At 41.6% G+C, this 21,823-nt stretch overlaps 1 protein-coding gene across 1 annotated transcript; it reads right to left on the bottom strand.

Moving 5' to 3' along the window:
* Positions 1-7,949: 7,949 nt before the first annotated feature.
* Positions 7,950-21,430, bottom strand: C3H10orf53 (chromosome 3 C10orf53 homolog). Its single transcript, XM_060766849.2, has 3 exons — positions 21,337-21,430; positions 9,282-9,401; positions 7,950-8,074 (listed from the first exon to the last, which is right to left on the bottom strand). Exons 1-3 carry the CDS (start codon positions 21,428-21,430, stop codon positions 8,010-8,012), a joined length of 279 nt encoding a protein of 92 aa, XP_060622832.2. The 3' UTR covers positions 7,950-8,009.
* Between the last annotated feature and the right edge of the window lie 393 nt (positions 21,431-21,823).

Raw genomic sequence — 21,823 nt, 5'->3', positions numbered from 1 at the left:
GTCTGTGTTCTTTATGATTGTTTTATGACAGCTTCTCCTTTGGGGATTGACATTAGCATCTCTTTCACAAAAATGCTGGCATCTGCTGAATATTCCTCCCAATATCATTCTGCTGCTCTGTCTTTTTATATTTTGATTTGAAAGCCATGGAGTTCAGTAAAATGAAAGGAAAAAGACTGTTTGAGCTGGGTTCCTTGAAAAATATCCATATCTCTTAACTACCCCTACCAATCATTTGCTGCTTGTGATTTTATCTTCTGGATGCTGCATATCCCTGTGTATAAATTAAAAAATGTGTGCCAAAAATTGAGCCAAAAAACTCAGTTATACATAGATCAGTAGGTTACCTCTACCTACTGCTGTGCCATCTTTGAAAATTCCTGGAGGTCAGAAGTCCCAGTGGATTGAAGGAGGAAAAATGTTCTCATCTTTAAAATGGGAAAAAGAGGATCCAAACAATTACTGACCTATCTATGTAGCAACAATACCAAGAAAGATTCAAGAGTATATATAAATAATTAGAAAGACCTCCTGTGATTGCTAAAAGTCAACATCGGTTTCTCGTGGCATACTAATCTTATCTCTCTCTCTCTCCACACACACATACATATATACATACATATACAATACATACATACATACATAGACCTATAAGCTTAGTAGATGATGGGATTGCTATGACTGGAGCATATCTTTATATAATTAAGGCCTTTAGCAAGGTCCTTCATGATATTCTTGCAAATCTGTATAAAATAAAAATGTAATGTTCGTTTGTAGGATTAACATAACTCAAATTTGGACACAATACATCTATCGGGCTAATGAGTGACCACCACTCATAACAATGCAGAAAAACACAACAAAAGAGACTTAGAAAGGCAAAAAAAATACATTACAATGCATGCGCAAAACCACACATACACACACACACACATATATATATATGCACACACACAAACATACACAAATATATATATATAAACATACACAAATATATATACACACACATATACACATATATACACACACAAAACACATATACACAGACTGGGCTGCAGCAACGCATGGCAGGGGGTGGCTAGTAAGCTAATAATATGAGAATTAAATAATGCTACCATTAGGTGAATTTGTAATGGATTGACCATCTGAACCCAAAGGGTATTCACCAATGGCTCCTCTTCATACTCGAGAAAAGAGATTAGTAGGATGCCATATGGTTGTATCCTAGGCCTTGTGCTCTTCAATAATTTTATAAATAATTTGAATGGTAGAATAGAAGGCTTGCTTATCAAATTTGCAGTTAACAAAAATTAGGAGGGGGAGCTAAATACTCTAGAGCAGGGGTCCCCAAACTACGGCCCGCGGGCCATATGCGGCCCACCAAGGGCATTTCTCCGGCCCGCGTGGCCTGGCCTGGCCTGGCCACGCCCACCTGGCGCCACTCTGCCCATCGCAGGAACCCTCTGCTCCGGCCCTTATGCTCGTATGGGAGGGAGAAGCCTTTTGTAGTTTACCTGCCTCCTTGGAGATCAGAGCGGCCGGAGCAGAGGGTTCCTGCGAAGGCCGGAGCGGCGCCGGATGGGCATGGCTAGGGAACGCTTGCGCTGGCCACGCCCACCCGGCGCCGCTCCGCCCATCGCAGGAACCCTCTGCTCCGGCCCTTATGCTCGTGTGGGAGGGAGAAGCCTTTTGTAGTTTACCTGCCTCCTTGGAGGCCAGAGCGGCCGGAGCAGAGGGTTCCTGCGAAGGCCGGAGCGGCGCTGGGTGGGCGTGGCCAGCGGCGCCGGGTGGGCATGGCCAGTGGTGCCGGGTGGGCGAGGCCAGGGAACGCTGGCGTTCTCTGGCCACGCCCACCGGGCGCCGCTCCAACCATCACTGGAACCCGCTGCTCCGGCCGCCCTGGTCTCCAAGGAGGCAGGTAAACTACAACTCCAAAACCAAAGGACACTGCCCACCAAACCCTTCCAGTATTTTCCGTTGGTCATGGGAAAACTGTGTGCCAAGTTTGGTTCAATTCCACCGTTGATGGGGTTCAGAATGCTCTTTGATTGTAGGTGAACTATAAATCCCAGCAACTACAACTCTCAAACGTCAAGATTCTATTTCCCCCATACTCCACAAGTGTTCACATTTGGGCATATGGAATATCAGTGCCAAGTTTGGTCCAGATCTATCATTGAGTCCACAGTGATTGATGGAGGCAGGTAAACTACAACTCCAAAACCAAAGGACACTGCCCACCAAACCCTTCCAGTATTTTCTGTTGGTCATGAGAGAACTGTGTGCCAAGTTTGGTTCAATTCCACCGTTGATGGGGTTCAGAATGCTCTTTGATTGTAGGTGAACTATAAATCCCAGCAACTACAACTCCCAAATGACAAAATCATTTTTTTTGAGTGAAGGATATACATTGGGTTGTTAGGTGTCTTGTGTCTAAAATTGGTGTCAATTCGTCCAGTGGTTTTTGAGTTCTGTTAATCCCACAAACAAACATTACATTTTTATTTATATAGAAGTGTGGGTCTTTGTTTTTTGATTTGGGGGGGGGGGGGTTGCACTGCAAATAATATATGTGCAGAGTGCATAGGAATTCATTCATATATTTTTTCAAATTATAATCCGGCCCCCCAACAGTTTGCGGGAATGTGACCCAGCCCTCTGTTCAAAAAGTTTGGGGACCCCTGCTCTAGAGTATAGGATCAGAATCCAAAATTATCTTAACAGACCGGAGGACTGGGCCAAGAGAAATAAAATGGATTTGAAGAGGGATAAATCTAAAATATTGCACCCAGGCAATCTATATATATAAATGTAATGTTCGTTTGTGGGACACACATAACTAAAAAATCACCGCACTAATTGACACGAAATGTGGACACAATACACCTATCAAGCCAATGAGTGACCATCACTCACAAAAACACACACACATACAAAACAGTGAAGGAGCCTCCCTCCTTGGGCCTCATGGATCCACTGCTGTGGCTCCAGCTGCTGCCGGGGCAAGCCTCCATGCCTTCCCTCCATAGGGCCAGACCTTCTCCTTCCTTCCCTCTTTCCTTTCCTCAATCCCACCCCTCCCCAAAAGAAAAAGGACTCTGCCTTCCTGCATGGAAAGGGACTCCATAGCCAGGCTTCTCTTCCCTCACAACGGTTCGTGCTTCACTCTTCTCACGCTGGGGAGAGGGGCTTTTGCGCATGCTCTGTAAGGGATATTTCTTTTTGGGGGAGTTTTAAGTTATTTCACCATCATTTTAAAAGATTTTTTTGTTTGAAAGACAGAATGGATTAATATGTGTTTTGCTGCCAAAATTGGGGTCAATTAATCCAGTGATTTTTGAGTTATGTTAATCCCACAAATGAACATTACATTTTTTTATTTATACAGAAGATGGTTCTGCCCTCAGTAGAGGATACATTGCATTAAAGTAGTGGTTTGTCAAAGGAGTAGGTCACTGCTCTCTCATAGTTCAGTCAAACATTTGGTTGTCTATCCCTTACACGACACTACTGCCATTTGGACTGCTTGATAGTTCATAAAATTAGGAAAAGATAGCACATTACATAACCATATTACATAATGATTCAATTTTGATTCAAAAGAGAGGAATAAGATTGCAATTATGACATTATTTTGCCATTAGTCCTGTTTGATTGTTGATTTCAGCGCTGCTGATGCACAGTTGGCAAATGTCTAAGTGGTTGTCTTTTTCCTCGTTGTAAATTGTTTTTAGGACTCGGGGATGGGATGGAAAGGTACTTAATGATACATTTTCTTCAGTGATGAAGACTACTTCAGATCCATTTTTGTGATGAGGAATGTGCCTTAATGAGGCAATTAGTCAAGACATAAAAGCTGTAAAGCAATTTAATTAACACCACTCCCTGAGCATTGAGGGCAGCTCTAAAAGCTTTAAAGTCCACATTTGAATGAACAAATGTTGTGTACTCTTGTTAAGAATGATTTCTTTGACGAGGCATTTTCACAGGTATCATGAACTTTAGGATCCATCACAGAGAACAGAGAGCATTTTCAAATCACAATTGAACCCTTACTGGGTATTTTTACGCTTATCTACTTCTTCCTGGAAAGAAGTCCATAAATGATGCCATGCGGTTCTGGCCTGACCTATCTGTCCGAACGCATCTCCTCCTATGAACCAGTTAGGACGTTAAGATCATCTGGGAAGGCCCTGCTCTCGGTCCCGCCAGCTTCACAAGCACGCCTGGCGGGGACGAGAGACAGGGCCTTCTCAGTAGTGGCCCCCCGGCTGTGGAACGCCCTTCCTACAGACATTAGATCGCCCCCCTCCTTATTGGCATTCTGGAAGAGAGTGAAGACCTGGCTCTTCGAACAGGCTTTCAACTAAGCAGTGCAATTGATTGATTACTGGAATATGGATTAAAGGACAACGAGATCAGATGCTGATTCTATTGATGAGACGTGATGGATTGTTGTTTTGCTGTATTGTTGTATTGATGTTTTGATGTTAATTAATTGATATTACTGTTTTAAATGATTAATGATTTTGTACTGTGTTGTTGATACTGGTTGTTAACCGCTCTGAGTTGCCTGATGGCTAAGAAGAGCGGTATACAAGTGAAGTAAATAAATAAGTAAATAAATAAATGCAGTCCTTGAAAGAAGAGGATAAATGTAAATGAAGCCTCTGGGCTCCATTATAGTTCTATAGGACAATAATAATAATAATAATAATAATAATAATAATAATCTTTATTTATCCCTCGCCACCATCTCCCCTGTGGGGACTCGGAGCAACTTACATGGGGCCAAGCCCGGACAACATATTACAGCAATAAAATCAAAGCATAAACAACAAACAACAACAACATCATCAAAATTACATAAGAAAAAAAGGCAGTCATAAAATAACATTCTAATAAACACAATCACAGTAACAATAACAATGGGCGGGCCATATGTAAAGGATAAGACAAAAGACTGTAATGAGATAAAATAGGAGCAGGATATTTACGGGGAACTCATAACACAGTTGTGAGGCTAAACTTCCCATTTGGGGGGCGCGAGCTCCAGTAACAAAAAACGTTGAGGGGTGCAAAAAGTCATGATGTGCACCTACTCCCCAAAGGCGCAACAGAAAAGCCAGGTTTTAAGGTTCTTTTTGAACATTTCTAGTGAAGGGGCTTTCCTGATATCTCCAGGTAAAGAGTTCCAAAGTCGGGGAGCCACAGAGGAGAAAGCTCTCTCCCTTGTACCCACAAGACGAGCTAGATTGGTAGAGGTGAAAGGAGGACCTCCCCCGAAGATCCCAATAGACAACCCACTAGACCAGGACTGGGCAGGCTCAGAGAGCCCATGGCAATCCCTTCAATGGTCTGGATTAAGAAAAAGGCCTTTGCCTACTGGCAGAAACAGCAGAGAGGAGATGGCTTTAAGCTGAAGCCATATGGCATTCTGGACCACCTTTCAGCGAAGTCTCTTGGTCAACCCTATAGTCACAATGATATGAGATGAAAGCAAGAACTTCCTTCAGCTGGGCTTAAGACTTAGTTGACTTATACAAGTTGATTCTCTAAATTATCTCATATATTCGGAAAAGTGATGTTTGGAGACAGTTGATTCCTTAATGTATGATTTCACTGGAGCTGCTCCTCATTTCCTTGTGTGGCATTTAAATAACTTAGGCTTTATATGACAGCTGACAGAGCTTGGTAGTCTTTGGGATATCAATGGATCTGAAATCTAAGAACCTTGTGCTTAAAAACAATCCTCTCAACTGATAACTGCTTAGTTTCCAAATGCCAATTATGTCACTAGTGATGACATTTCAGACATGCATTGGCTGTTTCCCACTGAACTGACAAAGCTTTCTAGACATCTGATATATATTTGAGTGTGTCTTTAAAATTCATTCTGAATACACTTTTACATGTCTTCCCGGAAGAAAAGCACTTGAGTTTCATGGGCCTTACACCAAGGTAAGTGTATACAGAAGTGGAGTCGCTTGTTTCCATGACCAATGATTAAATTTTGGTATTTTTTTATCAGAATCTAATTATCCTAAAGGCCTCAGATGCTGTCCGATGGAAGCTAAGAACGATCAGATGTTGTTAGCATTTGCATGGAAGACTGCTAATGAATTCCAGGTACTGTAGGTTACGTTTCAAAGGAAGGAACTAGCAAAATGCTCTGAGTTTTCCTTATCTAAGAAAACTTGAAATTCTCAGGGCATGCTCTAATTCTCAATAATTTCCCATCTAAGTTTTGACCACTTACAGCCCAACAGCATGCCCCATTGTGTTCTATGGGTCTTACTATAAGACTGTATCCCTACCCTTATTGTTGTGTGCCTTCAAGTGATTTCTGGCTTATGACAACTCTGTCATAGAGTTTTCTTGACAAGATTTGTTGAGATTGGGTATGCTTTTGCCTTCCTCGGAAACTGAGAGGGTGTGAGTTGCCTAAAGTTACTCAATGGTTTTCCATGGCTGAGCAGAGATTCAAATCCTAGTTTCAATTAATTAATCAAGCATTCAAACCAGTAAACCACACTGTCTATTCAACCCTGGCCTACTATATACATACTACACCAGCAATATATATTTGTGATGTACCAGAAAATCCAATTCCATTACTTATATTTGAAATATGTCATTTTATCTGAGAACCCAAGTGCATATGACTTGCTGGCATCTCTTGTTTTGGCCAACACTGAAATTGAAATGTACTCTGTCAGCTACTAAGTGACATTGCATGGGACTATCTAATCCTGTCAAATATGAAACAGCATTGCTATTAAATCATGCCAAACACTAACTTGAGAAAACAACAAGCATAGGATGTTAAACACAGTTTAAAAATACTTAGGCAACATTCACAAATATTTGGATATTCAAAGAGTATGCATAGCGTGTTACAGTAAGTCGTAGCAGGATCAAGTGTGTGTTAAAGAAAAACCTTATGATGTTAATTATTATGTACAGCTGGTAATGTAGATCAGCCAGCATATTTGGGCCACATATAACTGTATGAATACAGTATAACTGTATGAATTTTAGAATACAGTTTGGAGAAGCAATACACTACTCTGAGGAGAAGCAATATGCTGTAATGCTACTATGCTGTAACAGCAATGCTCTTTGCTATGTTGGAATTATGTTTTGCTCTCTCATTTCAATGAAGATGAAGAAGTCTTATTCTGTGCTACTTACAAGAACTATGTAAATTTGTTGCACTGTTTGATTTTGTATGCAACACTGCAAGTTTATGCCTCTGCTGATAAGAGTAAATTTCCTAGAACCAGAAGTAGAAAATTGTATTACTAATGCAACTAGGAGCTGTTCAAGGTGCTGAACCTATTCAGAAAAATAAAATTCAGCCCCCTTTTACATTGTTCTTATATCCCAGGATCTGATCCCAGATTATCTGCTTATCCCAGATTACATAGCAGTAGAGATTCATGTAATCCAGTTCAAACCAGATAACCTGGGATTATAGCATGGGATATAAGGACAGCATCAAAGGGGTATCAGTATGTAGAAATCCACTAAGTGAACTTGGGCAAGTCACATTTTCTCAGTTTCAGAGGAAGGCAAAGGCAAAAACCCCATTGATCTTACCAAGAAAACCCTATGGTAGTTTGCTTTAGGGTCACTATACATTGGAAATGATTTGAATGTGTACAACAACATACTTCAGATCATCACAGAGAAAGGGAACTGCCCGATACTATATATAGTGGATACTGCCATATAAACCAAGAGCTGTCAATGCCCCTTAACTTTAATCTCTGAGGTAAATTAGTGGCATATACCAAACATAAACTTTCATATTTCTGAGGATTCACAAAGTCCAGGTAGAAACACTTTGAAACATAAGATTGACAAAATGAAGAGCAGAACAAGGAATTGTTTTCTTTATTTCTGAGAGATGGGATATTCTTTCAAATCACATGGAGTTATGATTGGAAGGATGTTCTCCTTTGGCAATGTGTGGCTTGGGATATAAAAGAGATCAGGCCTCTTATTCAGTAGGCATTTAAGACTGCTTGTCTTGCTGCTTGACAAAGTGGGTCCAATACACCTTCACCTCCTAGGAGAGAGGGAGGAACGAATAGGAAAAAAATTGAATTTATTTATTTATTTATTTATTTAAAAGTTTTGTATACCGGCCTTCTCACCTCTCTTGAGGGACTCAGACCGGTTTCCAACCATAATATCACATACAATCAATAAAACATCATAATACATATTACAGTAAAACATTAAAACAGCAATTACAATCAATAACTATAATGGTCAGTTGTCACACTAAAATCATTGCTCATCATCCTCCATCCATATCTCAGGGTGTTGGCTCACTCGTCGAATGCCTGTCTCCATAACCAAGTCTTCACCTGTTTCCTAAATATCAGGATAGACATTTTTGAAATAAATTTGAAATAAAAGTCAGACTTGTAAAAAAAATACTTCTTTGTAAGAGGATGCCTGAAGAGAAACTATGTTTAATATAGACCAGGGGTCCTCAAACTTTTTAAACAGAGGGCCAGGTCACAATTCCTCAAACTGTTGGAGAGCTGGATTATAATTTGAAAAAACCCATGAATAAATTCCTGTGCACACTGAACATATCTTATTTGTAGTGAAAAAAACACTTAAAAACAATACAATAATTAAAATGAAGAACAATTTTAACAAATATACACTTATTAGTACTTCAATGGGAAGTGTGGGCATGCTTTTGGCTGATGAGATAGGATTGTTGTTGTTGTGTGCAATCAAGTTGTTTCAGACTTGGGTTGACCCTGTGCGAGGGCCGGATAAATGACCTTGGAGGGCCGTATCTGGTCCCTGGGCCTTAGTTTGAGGACCCTTGATATAGACTAATTAAATCTCATTTGGAGCCTCACGAATACATTTTGCTACTTAGAGATAAAAGAGTTCCATAATCTGATAGTAGCCACCAAGAAGGCCTCTCTTTATTTCCACTATTGAAACATGATTGACAGAAGGGTCTTAACTTAAGATCCATATGGGGAGATAGGGTCCTTGGGAGCCTGAATCCCATCTGCATATGGCTTTATGGGCTGTAACTTGTACTTTCAATTGCACCTGGAAATGAACTGGAAAGCCACTGCAGCTTGCACAACAAATGTGTAAGTCCGCTCTGCCCCAGTTGACTATCTGGCTGGAGCTATTTGGGCCATCTAACATTTCTGAGTCTCCCTGAATCTGTGTCCAGAGGGGCCTGTCTCACTCTGCTGTGTAAACAGAACCCTTCTCACCCCATTTGTACCTACCAAAATCCAAGTCATTGATGTTGCACTGAAAGACAGTCTCTCCATTCACTATGAGCTGCACCTCATTCCAATCGGGTATTTCTTCCAGAATTATACTGTGCCCATCTGCTTTCAACACAGCTGCAGAAAAGTAAACCCCGAAGCTGTTGACATGGAAAACTGGCTAATATGCAGAGGAAATTGCAAGACAAATGTATTGCTCATGCTACTGTTAATGAAGTAAGCAAGTGTATTTCTTATTTAAATACGGGTAACTTTGTGGGATGGCTGGCCATCCTTGAAGATGGAAATTATTGGGGTAGGTTGGGTCCCTGCACTTAAGGATGGGTTTTTTTTCTGCTTCTCCCATATTCACTCCTGGCCGTGGGATAAACTCCCCAGACACTAACAGCAAGACACTTTGTATCATGGGGACAGTCCATTAAAATTAAAAAAAATCCTTTTTGGGTCATCATGAGGCTGCTCCAGCAGTCCTCCTGGCATGTAAAAATGACATTACAGGAGGAAGGGGGACAAATTGCCCTCCCTCCCCCACTCCTGGCACATCATTTTTACATACCAGGAAGGCTGCCAGAACAGCTCCATGGTGACCTGGTAAGGATTTTTTTAATTTTAAGGCTTTGGGGGGAGGGGTTAGGTTGCCCCATTCCAGCACAGTAGTGGAAATGGAGACAACCATTGGGAAAGCCTGGTTCTTTTGGGTGCCCATGGGGAGTTAAACCCACTTGAGGGGTTTTAAACCCTGCCTGGAAGCACCCTCGGTCAGAAGGAAAACCACTCTCTCAGCAAATTTGCTGTGGTAGGTTCACCTTATGATTGCCATTAGTCAGAAATTATTAAAGTGTTCCCTCGCCGCTTCATGGTTCACTTTATGTGGACTCGCCATATCACGGTTTTTTCCTTCCCTCTCAAACCTCTGGAGGAGGAAGAGGAGGAGGGGAGGGGGAGCCAGGCGCACCTCCTCACCACCTACGCTGCTCCCCACTCCTTTGTCAGGGGCAGTGCCATCAACGACGCCCGAGGGGCCTCCGAAGCTGGCAGGAGCACAGGCGGTGAGGAGGAAGAGGCCACCGCCGAGTGGGCAGATCGTTCCTATTTGTGGATTTTCACTTATCGCGGGGGTTCCTGGAAGGGAACCCTCATGATAAGTGAAGGAACACTTATTATTATTATTATTATTATTATTATTATTATTATTATATGCTGATATTGTGCTGTGCTAACAATGTAATATATTGTATGTATATATACCTTGTAAGCTGCTCTGAGTCCCCTTCAGGGTGAGAAAGGCGGCATATAAATGTCGTAAATAAATTAATAAATTATTGTTATTATTATTATTCTGTTTATACACCACTTTATCTCAAAGCAGCTGGAAGGTTCACAACAACAATAACAACAGAATTCAAACAAACTTTCGGATGTCCACACAAATACATCTCAACATAGCTTTCTAAAATGCCTATGAAAATGAATGCTTAAAAGTAGCTGGAACTAATCAGGGAACAAAGTAACCCTATGACTTCATTATGTTCTTCTTTTCAAGTGAAATAACTAGTTACAGGTAAATAGCATTACTTGTAACTTATTACTTCCAAATACTTCCTGTAAGAAGCGTGGAACATTAATTTAACAGGAGAAAGCACTGGTCTAGAGTAAGGGCCCTTCCACAGAGTTAAATAAAATCCCACATTATCTGTTTTGAACTGGAATATATGGCAGGATGGATTCAGATAACCAAGTTCAAAGCAGATATTGCAGGATTTTCTGCCTTGATATTCTGGGTTATATGACTGTGTGGAAGGGCCCGGAGATAAATAAGATCTAGAAACATGGTAAGGTTTGTATTGTCGAAGGCTTTCATGGCTGGAATCACTGGGTTGTTGTAGGGTTTTTTGGGGCTATATGGCCATGTTCTACAGGCATTCTCTCCTGACGTTTCACCTGCATCTATAGCAAGCATCCTCAGAAGTAGTGAGGTCTGTTGAAACTAGGAAAATTGGGTTTATATATCTGTGGAATGACCAGGGTAGACAGTTTCAACAGTTTTGTTGGACAGTTTCAACAGAAAGGAGGAAACCATGAAAATGAACAAAATCTGGCTACCAGTATTAAAAAAAACTCTAAAATTACAACAGCAAAACAACAGAGAGGAAACAATCAGGGACAGCTAATCACCTCTCAACAAAAGATTCCCCCAGACACTAACAAGCTACACCAAAAAACTTCCAAGTAATCAAATGCTAATCAAGGTGGTCAGTTGAAACATTTACACTTAGCTCCAGCAGACAAGAGTTCTTTGTCCCACCCTAGTCATTCCACAGATATATAAACCCAATTTTCCTAGTTCCAACAGATCTCACTACCTCTGAGGATACTTGCCATAAATGCAGGCAAAACGTCAGGAGAGAATGCCTCTAGAACATGGCCATATAGCCCGAAAAAACCTACAACAACCCATGGCAAGGTTTGCTGACAATGTCAGTTGTCTAACGTTTTTGTTAAAGATCGAGGAACAAGACTAAAGAGGTCTATGTGTAAAGGTACTTTCTAGCTAACAGTATTCATTCTTATTCATTTTGATCTATGTTCCTTCAGGAATAGCAGACAAAATACTTTTTCGTCTTACAGTTTTGAAACGCCGAATATACCCACTTTGCCTGGTAATGCATTCAGGATTTTTCTATAGCAAATGGTGCCCTCCCCTCCTGTCTTATTCACATCAAATTGTTGATTTTTAATTTAACTTCTCAAAGAACTACAGGAAACCCCTCAGCAAGATGTCCACTTAATGAGCCTGGGCTCCTTGGAGGACCGTGGAGTGGTCTTATTTTGTTTTTCTGGCAAACATTTTGACAGCTGGGAAGAAGCCTCATCAACCGCTTTTTAGTGCTTTCTGGAGAGGTTCAATGGGCACACGTACTTTTCAAAAGACAAGAATAAACAGGAGGTGGTCTCCTTCTGCCACATCATCTATTTACTGAACATCGAGAAAACCAAAGTGCTGTTCCAGCAGTCACCAGCCATCCCCTCCCCAATGCCAGAGATACAGCTTAATGGTGTAACATTAGAAAATGTTGACCATTTCCGCTACCTTGGCAGCCATCTCTCCACCAAAGTCAACATCGACACCGAAATACAACACTGTCTGAGCTCTGCGAGTGCAGCATTTTACCGAATGAAGCAGAGAGTGTTTGAGGACCGGGACATCCATAGGGATACCAAGGTGCTTGTCTATAAAGCTATTGTCCTCCCAACCTTGCTATATGCCTGCGAAACGTGGACTGTCTACAGATGTCACATGCAACTCTTGGAACGATTCTATCAGTGCTGCCTCCGGAAAATCCTGCAAATCTCTTGGGAAGACAAGCGGACAAACGTCAGCGTGCTGGAAGAAGCAAAGACCACCAGTATTGAAGCGATGGTCCTCTGCCATCAACTCCGCTGGGCCGGACACGTCCGGATACCTGACCATTGTCTCCCAAAGCAGTTGCTCTACTCTGAACTTAAGAACGGAAAACGGAACGTTGGTGGACAGGAAAAGAGATTTAAAGATGACCTCAAAGCCAACCTTAAAATCTCTGACACTGAGAACTGGGAAGCTCTGGCCCATGAGCGCTCCAGCTGGAGGTCAGCTGTGACCAGCAGTGCTGCAGAATTTGAGGAGGCACGAGTGGAGGGTGAAAGAGAGAAACGTGCCAGGAGGAAGGCGCGTCAAGCCAACCCCCACCGAGACCACCTTCCACCTGGAAACCAATGCCCTCACTGCGGGAGAAGATGCAGATCAAGAATAGGGCTTCACAGTCACCTACAGACCCACCTATTTACTGAAGTGGTCATGGCTCTCTTGTTTTCACCACAACTCCATTAATTGCCAGCATCTCCCTATGCTACCTTACTTCCACACTCTACCTTTCCCCCTTTCTTCCTGCTGTCACTACTACCATTTCACTCTTCCTTTTACCTCTTCCTTCTCCTGATTCTTTCCTCGCAGTAGTAGATGCAACATCGATGACCAAATCTTCCATGCCGTTTTGAAGGATAAGCACAAATGTGGTCAAGAGCAATTCAGATTGGTGGCCCATCTGCACTGCCATAAGATCTGGTTTCTGACTCCAGATTATCTGCTTTGAACTGGATTATATGACAGTGTAGACCAGTGGTTCTCAACCTTACTAATGCCATGACCCCTTAATACAGTTCCTCGTGTTGTGGTGACCCCCAACCATAACATTATTTTTGTTGTTGCTTCACAAATATAATTTTGCTACTGTTGTAAATTGTAATGTAAATATCTGATATGTAGGAGGTATTTTCATTCACTGGACCAAATTTGGCGCAAATACCCAATACACCCAAATTTGAATACTGGTGGGGTGGGGGACTGATTTTGTCATTTGGGAGTTGTAGTTGCTGGGATTTATAGTTCAACGAAAATCAAAGAAAATTTTGAACTCCACCAACGATGGAACTGAACCAATCTTGGTGCACAGAACTCCATGGCCAACAGGAAATACTGGAAGGGTTGGTGGGCATTGATCTTGAGTTTGCGAGTTGTAGTTCACCTACATCCAGAGAGCACTGTGGACTCAAACAAGACAGATCTGGATGAAACTTGGCATGAATACTCAATATGCCCAAATGTGAACATCGGTGGAGTTTGGGGGAAATAGACATTGATATTTGGGAGTTGTTGCTGCTGGGATTTATAGTTTAGCTACAATCAAAGAGCATTCTGAACTCCATCAATGATGGAATTGAACCAAACTTGCCACAAAGAACTCCCATGACCAACAGAAAATACTGGAAGGGTTTGGTGGGCATTGACCTTGAGTTTTGGAGTTGTAGTTCATCTACATCCAGAGAGCACTGTGGACTCAAACAATGATGGATCTGGAGCAAACTTGGTAAGAATACACAATATGCCCAAATGTGAACACTGGTGGAGTTTGGGGAAAATAGAGCTTGGCATTTGGGAGTTGTAGTTGCTGGGATTTATAGTTCACCTACAATCAAAGAGCATTCTGAACCCCACCAAGGTTAGAATTGGGCCAAAATTCCCATACAAACAACAGAAAATACTGTGTTTTCTGATGGTCTTTGGCGACCCCTCTGACACCCCCCTCACGACCCCCCCCCAGATGTCCAGACCCCCAGGTGGAGAAACGCTGGTGTAGATGCATATGATTCAGTTGAAAATAAATAATCTGGAGTCAGAAACTGGATTATATGTCAGTGTAGATCCATCCTGTGGCTGCAGACAGTGTTGAGTGGTAGGAGGAGAAAGAGAACATTCCTTTAATAATTTATTAAGAAAGCAAAATTGATGGCCACAAATGATTTACAAAACTTTCAAATGGATGTTGAAGATAGCAACATAATTAACAATTGTCTATGCCTTGGTTCTGTTATTAATCAAAATAGAGACAACAATCAAGCAATGTGAAAAACGATACAACTTATACGGGCAGCTACTGAAGTATCTAGAGAAGATCCTCAAGTCTGAAAATGTCGAGTTGAATACCAAACTAATAACAACTATGCCACAGTATTTTGGATTTCTATGCATAGGAGTGAATTCTCAATAGTGAACAGATAGGAAGTTCAGCTCACTTGAAATATGATGCTGAAGAAGAATTCCATGGATGCCATGGATTCCCCAAAACATAAATAAATGGATCCTAGAACAAATTCATCAACTTTTCGTAAAAGCCAAAATGATTCAATTGGGGCTCTTTCAGCATGCCATGAGATGTGACTCACTGGAAAAAGCAAGAAGGTAGAGTAAAGTAGAAAGCAGTAAGAAAAATGTGAAGATCTTGTTACAGTTGTATAGACTCAAATCAATAAGTAGCTTTTATAGAAATACATTTTGATACGTGCATTTGTAGTATTTTTACAATGTTTTACAATGTGTTTTAATTATTTTGTAACTCACTTTGAGCCACAAGGGGAGGTGGGTAAAAAAAAATCATTATTATTTGATGCACAACAAGACTAGTACACAGCAAACAAGATCACTATGCTGGCTGTTGTATTGGATCACACATCAGACACTTCCCAAGTGTCTAGGACTGTGTGATGTATCAGCAAATAATGTGTGCAAATCTGAGTAGGGTGACTTTTGCAGCAAACAGATGGTAATTCTGTCAGTGCCGATTGTGTTTAAGTGCAGGCCAAGATCTTTAGGCACTGCACTCAGTGTGCCAATCACCACTGGGACCACCTTGACTGGCTTGTGCCAGAGTCTTTGCAGTATGATCTTTAAATCCTCATATCGTGTCAGCTTTTCCAGTTGTTTCTCTTAAATCCTGCTGTCACCTGGGATTGCAACATCCACGAACCATGCTTGGTTTTTTAACATGATTGTGAGGTCAGGAGTATTGTGCTCCAAAGCTCTGTCAGTCTGAATTCGGAAGTCCCAGAGTAGTTTGATGTGCCCATTTTCTGTAACCTTTTCACACTTGTGATCCCACCAGTTCTTTATCACAGGCTGATGGCACACGTTCTATGGATAATCTGAGCAATGGTATTATACCTCTGTTTATAATCTGTCTGTGCGATCTTCTTGCAGCAGCTGAGGATGTGATCTATCATTTCGTTTACGTCGTTGCAGAGTCTACACTTGGGATCTATCATCGACTTTTCAATTCTGGCTTTGATGGCATTTGTTCTAATTGCCTGTTCTTGGGCTGCAAGAATCAGGTCCTCAGTCTCCTTTTTAAAATTATTATTATTATTATTATTATTATTATTATTATTATTATTAAACAAGGAAGCCAGAATCTCGAATTTGCAAGACCTGAGTAGGGCTGGTGTTAAAGGGATATTTTGAAGGGATCTCATTCATAGAAGCCAATCAGATAGACATTTACAAGAAGAAATCCTCATGCACCAGACCAAGTAATTTTCTTACAAGAGCAAAACTATATAACAGTATGTGGCACATAAAGCCAGGTTGAATATTGAGTTCAATTCCAAAATTGAGCAAAGGAGAAACATATGCTATGAGGCAGGCATGTAGCTGGGGGGGGGGGGGGCTTGGGGGGCTTCAGCCCCCCCCCCCCCAAATTCTCATGGTGGTCCGCGAGAAGGCCTTACTGGTATGTTATTTAAACTGTTATGTTTATTCATATCATGATCTGATCACCATGCTCAATATATCCCATATTCATGGAGGTATTGGGGTACCGATACAAAATGTTTGCTAGGGTAAACCCTCTTTCACTCAGACTCAGCCCCCCCGAATCAAACTCAGCTCCCCCCGAAACAAAATCCTGGCTACGGGCCTGCTATGAGTGGAGAAATAAGTTTTATCTGCTTTCTGGTACTGATCTTTTGTAGATTTAATATTTTAAAAAAGGTGAAGCCAGTGAAGTAACAGCTGATTTCTTATTATCAAGTACAATAGGAGGTAGATTGCATCAAAAGAAGGGCTCTTGAGACAAACTTGTTTATCTTAGCATCTTCCAGAAGAGTCAGTAATTTCAGCTTTTTAATTGATTTTAAGGCTACAATTTTAGTCCCAGTTACTAGGGAGAAAACATCGCCAAACTCAATAGAATATACTTTTGAATAGATTGCAGTATTTTTGGATATACATATATTTTCAAATTTACTGGGTCTGTAATCTAAATCTAGCGTAGTGGTTCTCAACCTTCCTAATGCCGTGACCCCTTAACACAGTTCCTCATGTTGTGGTGATCCCCAGCCAGCAAATTATTTTCATGACAACTTCACAACTGTAATTTTGCTATTGTTATGAAGCATAATGTAAATATCTGATATGCGGGATGTATTTTCATTCACTTGACCAAATTTGGCAAAAATACCTGATACACCCAAATTTGAACAATGGTGGCATTGGGTAGGGGATTGATTTTGTCATTTGGGAGTTGTAGTTGCTGGGATTTATAGTTCACCTACAATCAAAGAGCATTCCAGACTCCACCAATGATGGAATTGAACCAAACTTGACACACAAACTTCCCATTACCAACAGAAAATACTGGAAGGGTTTGATGGACATTGACCTTGTAGTTCACATAAATCCCGAGAACACTGTGAACTCAAACAATAATGGATCTGGACCAAATTTGACATGACAATCAATAGGGCGAAAATAGACCTTGACATTTTAAGTTGTAGTTACTGGGATTTATAGTTCACCTACAATCAAAGAGCATTCTGAACCCCACCACGGTTAGAATTGGGCCAAACTTCCCACACAGAACCCCCATGACTAACAGAAAATACTGTGTCTTTGGCAACCCCTCTCACACCGCCTCGCAACTCCTCCAGGGGTCCCGACCCCCAGGTTGAGAAACGCTGATCTAGAACAAATGACTCCTTCTGCTTCCTATTCTGTGTTTAGCACCCCATTCACTGTTCAATGGGTGACAACAGTAGTGGATGGATGCACAAGGATTCTTGCCCCCTTTTTTGACCATGAAGATATATTCACAACTCAGCTGCCAAGCAGCCTAAATTTTAATGTATTGTCAAAGGCTTTCATGGCCGGAATCACTGGGTTGTTGTAGGTTTTTTTGGGCTGTATGGCCATGGTCTAGAGGCATTCTCTCCTGGCGTTTCGCCTGCATCTATGGCAAGCATCCTCAGAGGTAGTGAGGTGACCTCTGAGGATGCTTGCTATAGATGCAGGTGAAACGTCAGGAGAGAATGCCTCTAGGCCATGGCCATACAGCCCGAAAAAACCTACAACAGCCCAGCCTAAATTTTGCTGATCTGCCCAGAAGAAGACCATACAATAGTGTTGGAAAATAAAATGTGCAATCAGTTTCACTTAGGGAGACGTCATCTCTCTGCACATGCTCACAGGTGTTCCAGCATTTGCTGGGGTGGGTGAAGCTTTTTGGCAACCATAAGGTTATGTTGATTTTCCCACTTGTTATAAATGGGAAACTGTCAAGAAAACTGCCCACGGGAAATTAATACAGTCAACCAAAGCACGATTTTCAGAGCTAGCTCCAAAATAGTGGCTCTGGAAGGCAGGGCACAGAATTGCTGAACAAGGGTCTTCTGAGTTCAGGCAAGGAACTCATTTTTCAGTTCCAAATTTGGAATCTGAACAAAAAATCCTTTTGCAAGCACATCTGCCACTGCCTTCTATCACTTCCTCTTCATCTCAGCAGTGGGGTTGTCGTTTTTATTTTTATTATGCATTTATTTATTTCATATATTTATATCCCACCCTTTTCCCCGGGGGACTCAGCACGGCCTCACATAGGCTTCAGAGGATGCTAACCGCATAGATACCATAAAAATTACAATTCACAATAAAATCATTTTAAAACATTGTACAACATCATCAGTAAAATTTAACAATAAATTAATAGAGTAACGTGCCAGTAAAACCAAGACGAGCTGGGAGAATCCATGTCGCAAAATACAAATTTCCTTTTTCTATTGCCTCTGGCCTCTAATTGAACACCTGGCCCCAGAGCCAGGTCTTCAGTTGTCTTCTAAAGGACAGGAGGGAGATGACCAATCTGATATCCTTAGGGGGAGAGTTCCACAAATGGGGGGCCACTGCTGAGAAGGCCTTGTCTCTTGTCCCCACCAACCATGTTTGCGAGAGTGGTGGGATCAAAAGCAGGGCCTCTCCTGATGATCTTAAGCTTCATGATGGTTCATAGCAGGAGATACGTTCGGACAGGTAATCTGGGCCAGAACCTTTCAGGACTTTAAAGGTTAAAACCAGCACTTTGAATTGTGCCCGGAAGCTAATTGGCAGCCAGTGGAGCTGGCACAACAGAGGAGTGGTGCGCTCCCTGTACGCAGCTCCAGTTAACAACCTGGCCACTGACCACTGGACTGATTGAAGCTTCTGAGAAGTTTTCAAAAACAGCCCCATGTAGAGCATGTTGCAGTAGTCTATTCGGGATGTAACCAGAGCATTGACCACCATAGCCAAGTCAGACTTCCCAAGGAACGGGCGCAGCTGCCGCACAAGCTTTAATTGTGCAAAAGCTCTCCTGGCCACAGCCCGATAACTGGGGTTCCAGGCTAAGCGATGAGACCAGGATCACTCCCAAACTGCAGACCTGTGTCTTCAGGGGGAGTGTAACCCCGTCTAATACAGGCTGTAACCCTATCCTCTGTTCAGCCTGACCAGGAGTACCTCTGTCTTGTCTGGATTAAGTTTCAATCTGTTTGCTCTCATCCAGGCCGACACAGCAGCCAAGCACTGGTTCAGGACCTGTATTCGTATTTGTGCTTATGCACCCCTGGAAAAAAGGCCATTGAAAAATGCATATCTAGGCTGAAATGCATTCCCAAATTACAAATTAAGAAAATTAAATATAAAAATTAAGAAAAAAATCAATCTTCTGAGCATTTTGGAGATAAATCTCTTTTCTTTTCCTGTGGGAATTGTAGTCTTTTTAGCAGTCCATATTAATTATTCATTAGCACATGTCAAAAGAGTTGATTTACTTGGTGCTAACTCTTTTCATTGTCCACTTTTCACAACATCCATAGAAATAGAAATATGACGGGATGGACAATCCTACCCTTGATATCCAATCAGAGGCGGCCCTAGGTAATTTTCAACAGTAAGCAAACAGTATTTCCCCCCCCCCCCCCAACCAATCACTTATATATATTTTCTGTTCGTCGTGGGAGTTCTGTGTGCCATATTTGGTTCAATTCCATCCTTGGTGGAGTTCAGAATGCTCTTTGACTGTAGGTGAACTACAACTCACATATGTCAAGGCCTATTTCCCCCCAAGAGCACCTCAAGAGCACCCCTGAGCAAAATCAACTATACTGCAAATGCTTACTTTGCGTAATGGGTTGAGCTGCCCCTGTATCCAATAAACCCTCTTTACAGTTCAGGATCTTGTCTAGTTCTTTCATAGTTGGCCTTCCAAGTTCTAGTCTACTACTGCTTTCTTGAATGCAGCTCCCATTTTGATTAATGACTGAGTTAAGGTATGGAAAATATTTCAGTGTCTTCATTGTCTACATCCAACTTATGTAAATCATCTGTCACCATTTTTTCCCCTTAATATTTAACAGCAAACCTGTCTTTTCAATTTTTTCCCTTGATTTTCTTCAGTAATCATTCCAAGTCGTATTTTCTGCTAGGAGTATGGTATCATCTCCATATCACAATTATGAAGCCCTATTTTGGTGTGCAATCATTTTTTCTTCACTCTCTTTAGTCGGAAAATAAACTTGAATTATTGTTATATTGATTATTTTTTCCCTGATATGATTCAGTTGGACTTTGCCTTATATCCTTGTCTGCTTTTGCTATTTCTCTCTTCAGTATTAATGCTTACCTATTCCTTCTTAGATTTTCATTTCCCGAGTAGAAGACTGTGTAATTCTATGACTCAAAATATCCCATTCCTGTCCATTTTTCTTCACTCAACTCACCGCATATGTTTCTAAGTCCTTCTTCTTGTTTTCCTATGTCATGTTTCCCCTGATTCATGCTTTTCACATTCCATGTCCCTATAACACATATTGTACAGTGTTGGATGCTCCTTTCACCTCTGAGCTTGTGAACAGCTAAATATCCTTTGATTTGGGTTCAGTTTCACAATGCTACTCATATCTGTCCTCTGCTCTACCCAATATTGTGTTGAGTGCCATCTAACCTGGCGTTTTCATATTTTGGCAATGCCTCTTGTTTCTTTTGTCCCATGATAGGATTTTTGTCGTAAAAAGATATTCAAAAATAAGCTTGCTGTCCCTTCTTCTGTACAATACCGACAAGTGTTAACTATGGTGCTACTGCCATGGTCCCCAAGAAATAAGTTGCATCTGCTTTTTACTACTGGTCTTTTGTAGCTTTATCCCTGCCCCACTACTGCTGTTACTCCGTAAATGTTTGGCACATTTTGCCAGATCCTATCTGACATGGAACCCTGCCAATAGTACAGCTGCCATCAGCATAACCTTTCACTTCACAGGAACACACAATCATACCATTGTGGAAAGGTAGTGGCTTTGATGGGATCCCCCTAGGTGTCTTCCACTTATTCCATTCTAATCCCAGCTCTGGCAGATTTGCCATGTTACTCACCTTGCAACCCCTCCAGTCGGAAGGTCCTATGTTCCACCAGACCACAGCTCCTGTAGGGCCCATATCTAATTGTCACCAGAGCATTCTTTGGCATTGCTGGGCTCGGTCACAGTCTTTCTAAGCCTTGTTGTGGACGTGAATGGTCTCAGTAGCCTTTGGAGAGCTTCAGAGTGAAAAAGATCATCTAGTCTGTCTTGCAAAGCAAAAGATAAAAATAGCAATACCAAAAACACTTGGGCATTTTCTGTTGATGGCTGCCTAGGAGCCCAGGAAGCTTCAATCACATCAGCTGCATCACCCACAGTAGCCATGGTGAAGCCTGTTAGTTTCCTCTAATGGGGTGATGTCACAATGGAAAGCTGCTGATGTCATATAATGGAGAGCTGCTGATGCCATACTCATACCCTCCAATATCTCACAGATGAAAACCAGGTTACATGTGGCCAAGTAACATCATGTTGTGGACAAGAGAGCAACCTTTATCAAT

The sequence above is a fragment of the Anolis sagrei genome, chromosome 3 (genome assembly GCF_037176765.1).
Source record: "Anolis sagrei isolate rAnoSag1 chromosome 3, rAnoSag1.mat, whole genome shotgun sequence".
NCBI classification, from domain to species: Eukaryota; Metazoa; Chordata; class Lepidosauria; order Squamata; family Dactyloidae; genus Anolis; species Anolis sagrei.
The sequence above is the reverse complement of the archived record's forward strand: the minus strand, read 5'-3'. Positions and strand labels throughout refer to the sequence as shown.